The sequence below is a fragment of the Otolemur garnettii genome, unplaced genomic scaffold, assembly GCF_000181295.1.
Source record: "Otolemur garnettii isolate 467f Iridium unplaced genomic scaffold, OtoGar3 scaffold00127, whole genome shotgun sequence".
Classification (NCBI taxonomy): Eukaryota; Metazoa; Chordata; class Mammalia; order Primates; family Galagidae; genus Otolemur; species Otolemur garnettii.
Genome location: NW_003852522.1, coordinates 5,509,093 through 5,515,569, shown reverse-complemented (window position 1 = coordinate 5,515,569; position 6,477 = coordinate 5,509,093). Strand labels below are relative to the sequence as shown.

Sequence of the window (6,477 nt, the reverse complement as noted above, 5' to 3'; positions counted from 1 at the left end):
TTGTTGTTTGGCGGGTCCGGGCTGGGGGTTCAAACCCGCCACCTTAGGTGTACGTGGCTGGCGCCTTAGCCGGTTGAGCTATAGGCGCCGAGCCCATCAAAGTCATCTTAATAACCACTGGGGCAAATTACATAATCATTCCATGACCTTCCAGCTTTTCCAGCACAACATAAGGATATAGGGAAAAGGAAAAATATAGTAAGGCAAGTACTGAGTACACTGTAGTTAAAAACACTAGAACATTGAGATTAAAGGTGTTTCTGTTTTTCCTTCTGTGAAATACTTCTGAGGAGTACTGTAGTTTGGACCACACTTCTCTTCGTGTCAGTTAAGCTATGGAGTAAGCATCTTTTCTATGCCATAGTAAATTACCATGCTCCTTTCTAAGTTTGGATCAGCTTCAAAATTTGTCTTTTGTGCTTTTAATGTTATGAAATTTCTCCAAGAGTTCCTTCAAAGTGAAGGCCCCACTCCTGACTCTTTTCCTCTGGGACATCTTCATCCTTTTGTCTCTACCACCTTCCTCATTTATGCTAAGTTTCCTTCACTAAATTCCCCTGAATGCCCGCTTAGTTGCTCACACGTGGCAGCAGGATCCACATTCCCATGGTCTGTTATTCTTCTATAACTCCTTTCATGTCTGTTTGAAGTTGATTTCCAGCATTGTCACTTTTTGTTTCCTTGCTGAATTTTTATCTTTTTTGGCCAATTCCCTTTTTTTGATGATCCACTGCTGTGAAATGTCATGTGGGGTTATCATCAAGAGACAAGGAGACAACTTAACTACACACTTTTCTGTCTGTGCCTGGCCCAAATAGTGGCAGCTCAGTGACCAATACCAACAGATTTCAAAAGCAGGGACCGTGATTGGTCACTTATCATGATGCTTGTCTGTTATTTACATAATGATTTATGAATGAAGACTTAGCAACAGAATTTGTGCTTTATTCAATTACTCATTATTAATATATTGAGATACTAAAATTTGAACTGTGTCAGTGGCAGATTAGTGATTTAAGTAGATCATGGTAACTGAAACATGCAGAGTGAGGGCCGCCTGTGTTCTCGTCTTCATTCTCTGAGAGAACTCAGGCACAGATGTGTCAACGCATCAGATATCCCACAGAGCTGGGGTTTGTACCCATGCAGTTGGGTCCAGTCACCTAATCATGATGCTACCTTGCCTTTTATTTGTCTTAGGAAAGTGTTTTCTAAACTTTAACATCCCTTTATGCTGATATGTGGAAACTAGAAGCCTCAACCCCTGACTAGACCCCCTTGTTCAGGCACAGACCCCTGGGGCTCACCTCGCCTTGGGATCCAGTGCCTTTCTTCCTACCCTTTCCAGGTACCTGGGAGATCAGGATGCCACTATGTCTATCCTGGATATATCCATGATGACTGGTTTTGCTCCTGACATGGATGACCTCAAGCTGGTATGAAGGGTTCAGCAGCTGGGATAAGTGGGAAGGAGCCTGGGGTCTGGAAGAGGCTGCAGAGAAAGAGGGATTTTTTTCACAAGCTCTGCCCTTCCCCAGCTAAGCACTGGTGTGGACAGATACATTGCTAAGTATGAGCTGAACAATGCCTATGCTGAAAAGAACACCCTCATCATCTACCTAGACAAGGTAAGGCTGCACTATCCCCTGGGAGATTTCCATGGGGTACCTTAGCCTATATCTGGCTAGTCTTTTCTTTTTACCTCAGCCTTTGTCTCTAGATCAGGCTGGCCACAGGCTAGGGGAGACAGAGTCTGTGCTGTTGGTGGTAACTAGAGAAGCTTGGAAAATAAGGTGGTCAACCAGTACCTTCTATAAACAGGTCCCTTTCTGACCACTGAAGTCCCAACTTTATTTTCTACTTGTTTCCTCCAACTTCTCACCAGAGTCTTAAACAACCATTGAAAAAGAGCCATCTTGGTCCTTCAAAAAAGTTTTTCATGGCTGGGTATGGCAGCTCATGCCTGTAATCCTAGCTCTCTGGGAGGCCAAGGTGGGAAGATCTCTTGAGAACAGAATTTCAAGACCAGCCTGAGAAAGAGTGAGGCCCTCCATCTCTACTAAAATAGAAAAACTGGTAGGGTATGGTGGCAAGTGCCTATAGTCCCAGCTACTTAGGAGGCTGAGGCAAGAGTATCTCTTGAGCCCAGGAGTTTAAGGTTGCTGTGAATTATGACACCATGGCACTTTACCCTAGGGCAACAGAGTGAGACTCAAGCCTCAAAAAAAAAAAAAAAGTGCTTCATAGTGCTTGCCTTGCTCCCTACTTCTGTCTAGAACTCTCTTGCTCTCTTCATCTCTACCACAATTTGGGCTTTCTCTTCTCCCTTCCCTATTTCTTCCTATTATCCTGCTAATTCCTGATACCACCCAGAGTTCCCATCAAGCCCCCTCCCTTAGTCAGCATAAGTAAAACCAGCTATGAGCACAACACCCCTAAGAATATGAAGTCTTGGCACAAGAGACTTGCATTTCTCCTCATGCAAAACCCAGTTAGTACCCAAGATAAGAAAGGGACCCTCTCCATGCAGTCACTCAGGGATCCAAGCGCCTTCCATCTGGTGGCTCAGCAATCCCAGAGATCTTGGGAGTCCTCTGCAGGATCTATCTTTTCTAGAAGAAAGGATCATCATGCACCATATTTATGGACATAGCAATCTGCAGGCCAGAGTTCAGTCACCTGGCTGCACCTAACTGAAAGGAAGGATAGCTGAGAAATGTCATTTGGCTGTGAGCTTAGGAGATCAAGAAAATGGATTTGCAGAACTTCTCATTCACCTTTACCACTTCCTCTTCCTTGACCACCCAATGCCCTTCCTTGATCCTTCAATTTCTCCACCGCTGCTCCAACTCCCAGGACCCTATGCTGGACTTTCTCCCATGCCACCCCACTGACCAAGTACCTCTTCACCCCGCAGGTCTCACACTTCGAGGATGAATGTCTGGCCTTCAAAATTCACCAGTACTTTAATGTAGAACTTATCCAACCTGGGGCAGTCAAGGTCTACTCCTATTACAACCTGGGTGAGTGGCCAACCTAGGGACAGACGTCTAAGAGTCCCAGGGGTCTGAGGGTCCCAAGGATATATGAGTTCAGGTTCTGAAAGTCCCAGAGATCTGGGAGTTGGGGTTCTGAGGGTCATGATGATTTATAATTTGGAAGTCTAGAGGGTCCCAGAGATCTAAGAGTTGGAGGCTGGTGGCTCCAAGAGTCTGGGGGTCCCTGATATATGTGAGTTAGGGGGTCTGAGAATGAGAGTCTAAGGATTCTAGGGGTCTGAGGGATCTGACAGTTGGAGGGTCTGAGGACCCAAAGGACTTGAGGATTGGAGACCCAGCTTCTCCATGTCTGAGGTACTGAGAAGTGGGGACCTGAGCCTCCCAGGGATAGTCTCTGGGATGAAGACCCTTGCCTTTTGTCCCCCTCACCATCACCTCTGCCCACAGAGGAAAGTTGTACCCAGTTCTACCACCCAGACAAGGAGGATGGACAGTTGAGCAAGCTCTGCCACAAGGAAGTATGCCGCTGTGCTGAAGGTGGGTGCCTGGAACCAGCAAGGGGTGGGCCTGAGTGAGTCACACACACCCAGTCCCCTACTCCCATGGAGGCATGAGGGGACACCAAAAGCCACATGCAGTGGATACCAAGAAGGATAGACTCCAAGGGTTGGCCACACCCACAGGCCATGGGCCCTGGACAAGATGAGGGGCTAAGTCCCTGTCCCCACCCTCACCCTGCAGAGAACTGCTTCATGCAAAAGTCCCACGACAGCAAGTTCAGCCCAGAGGAACGTCTGGAGAAGGCCTGTGAACCAGGAGTGGACTATGGTGAATGGGTGGTGGGCCGGGGGCTTGTGCCTGTGTATGGCTGGGTGTGTCAGACAGTATGGTGGCAGGTGTGGTTGTGGGATTGTGCTTCAGGCCATGAGTGTGGGTGAATGTTGGGGGAGTGTGTGAATGTGAGAAGAGATGGCTGTGCATGTGACTGTGAGGCTGTGATTGTGAATGGCTGTACACATGCAGCTATGGTGTATGTGGCTGTTCTTGTGGGCGGCTGTCATTCTGTATAGATGGTGATCGTGTGACTGGCCAAGACCCTGTATGTCTCTGCTTGATTTGGACGCATGTGCCCCAGTGCACTTATAGGCCTGGGAGCCCCTACCATGGTCAACACTGCCCATGTCCCACACTGTCCACTCCTGTCCCCTCCCCCTGCAGTGTACAAGACCAGGTTGGTGAAGAAGATCCTGTCAGAGGACTTTGACGAGTACATCATGGCCATCGAGCAGATCATCAAGTCAGGTCAGCCTCTGCGCCGGTCTCCCCACACCACCTGTACCTTCCCCCATGTGGGGCTCAGCTTCTTCCTTCCCGTCCACTCTAGGCTCTGACGAGGTGCAGGTCAGGCAGGAACGCAAGTTCATCAGCCACATCAAATGCAGAGATGCCCTAAAGCTGGAGGATGGGAAACACTACCTGCTATGGGGCCTCTCCTCCGACCTGTGGGGGGAGAAACCCAAGTACGTGAGCTCCCTCCCCCACATGCCTGGGCCCAGCCCCTCGCCCACCCCTGTTGACCTGCTGCCCCTTTCCCCTAGCACCAGCTATATCATCGGGAAGGATACGTGGGTGGAGCTCTGGCCAGAGGCTGAGGAATGCCAAGATGAGGAGTACCAGAAACAGTGCCAGGACCTCGGCGCCTTCACTGAGAGCATGGTGGTCTTCGGCTGCCCCAACTGACAATACCCAGACACCCCAGACCACCAATAAAGCTTCAGTTATGTGTCACCCGTCTCCCAAAGCCTAGAATTTGTTGAGAGAGGGCAAAAAGTAATTTCCCTCTGCCTCAACTTCAGCCCAGCTGCAGCCTGCCCAGCCCTCACCTGCTCCTGTCTCTCTATCATCATTTACCTGCAAGTGTGCTGGCTTCTTCACCTAGAGCAGCAGTTCTCAACCTGTGGGTCATGACCCACAGGAACTGCATGAAAGTGCTGTGGCATTAGGAAAGTTGAGAACCACTGACCTCAAGGATGTACTTGCCCTTTGCCTGCACGTGCACCTGCATCTCACCGGCAGTCTCGGTTTTTGCCTGAATTCTCATCTGCATTCTTCACCTGCATTCTCACCTATAGCTCACCTGTCTCTTCTCTCTTGGGTACAGCAGGCCTGCACAATGCACCCTGAGGCATTCACTGACCTGTTCAGGACCCATATAGGGCCCTGCATTCTCTTGTACAAGTATGTCCCTGCCTCCTCACCGGGGCTCTCTCCTGCATCTCTGCTCTAGTCCTTGTCTGGATCGCCTGTGTTCTTACCAGCACTCTCACCTACACTCTCACCTGCAGATTTACCTACATTTTCACCTGCACCTTCCCCTGTGTCCTGACCAGCATCATAAGCCTGCAGCTCTGCTCTGCCTTCCCACCTTCATCCTCCTGTCCTCATTTCTATCCCTTCTCCACGCTCACCCTGCCAGCCCCAATTCCTAGATGGGCCCTGAACAGGTCAGTGAATGCCTCGGGGTGGATTGTGCAGGCCTGCTGCACCCAAGAGAGAGGAGACTGGTGGGGGAAATGTTTCCGGTGGTGCCCCAGGGGAGGGAAAGACATGAGTCAGCAATCAGGGAGGGAGTATGTGGGCCGTTGCGGCCACAACGTCACCAGGACTGCGTGGGGAGCAGTGCCACGCATGTTTGGGACCACTTCTGCTAAGAGAAACTAGGGCACTCAGTGCCTCTAGGGCCTTGGAGACTGGGAGTGGCTAGATTAAGGGTGGAATCCAGCCTCCCAGCTTTGGACCAGGTCATCATGGAAAACACCCCTAAGTCTGAAAATCACTGTATGTAGAGTTCTTCTACCCCTATGTGGGAGACATGGGTCCACATCCCACACCGTTCCTCCAGCCTGAAATGCCAAAGCCTCCCCATCAAGGGGAGGCCCAAAGTGCCTCTGTACCAACTGAGAATCATACTGTCACCAGCTGCAAGGCCCCCACTCTACTCACTATCCTTCTCATTTTTTTTCTTTTTCAGTTTCCCGTTCTCCTGCTTTGGATTCTTTGCATTCATTCCTTGAACACATAGAGATTTTTTTTAATTAAATGATAGCTGTATACATAAATGCAATCATGGGGTACAGTGTGGTGTTTTCATATACAATTTGAAATATTTTCATCAAACTAGTTAACATAGCCTTTATGTCATTTTCTTAGTTATTGTGTTAAGACATTTATATTCTACTCTTAGAAAGATTCACTTGTACCCTTGTAAGATAAACCAGAGAAGTGATCCCTCCAATCACCCTCCCTCCACCCACCCACCCCCCATATTCTTAGGCTACAATTAGGTTATAGCTTTCATATGAAAGCTATAAATTCATTTCATAATAGGGCTGTGTACATTGGATACTTTTTCTTCCATTCTTGTGATACTTTGCTAAGAAGAACATTTTCCAGCTCCATCCATGTAAACATGAAGGAC

The 6,477-nt window shown here is 48.8% G+C and overlaps 1 protein-coding gene across 1 annotated transcript in view; it reads left to right on the top strand.

Annotated features, from left to right (window-relative positions):
- Window positions 1-4,787, top strand: part of C3 (complement C3) — a 29,395-nt gene extending 24,608 nt beyond the window's left edge. The window contains exons 34-41 of the mRNA XM_003797998.3: window positions 1,349-1,436; window positions 1,539-1,628; window positions 2,918-3,023; window positions 3,447-3,536; window positions 3,741-3,827; window positions 4,218-4,301; window positions 4,384-4,519; window positions 4,598-4,787. Coding sequence (XP_003798046.1) covers window positions 1,349-1,436; window positions 1,539-1,628; window positions 2,918-3,023; window positions 3,447-3,536; window positions 3,741-3,827; window positions 4,218-4,301; window positions 4,384-4,519; window positions 4,598-4,739 — 823 coding nt within the window. The 3' untranslated portion in view covers window positions 4,740-4,787. The remainder of the gene's footprint in view (window positions 1-1,348; window positions 1,437-1,538; window positions 1,629-2,917; window positions 3,024-3,446; window positions 3,537-3,740; window positions 3,828-4,217; window positions 4,302-4,383; window positions 4,520-4,597) is intronic.
- Window positions 4,788-6,477: the final 1,690 nt, after the last annotated feature.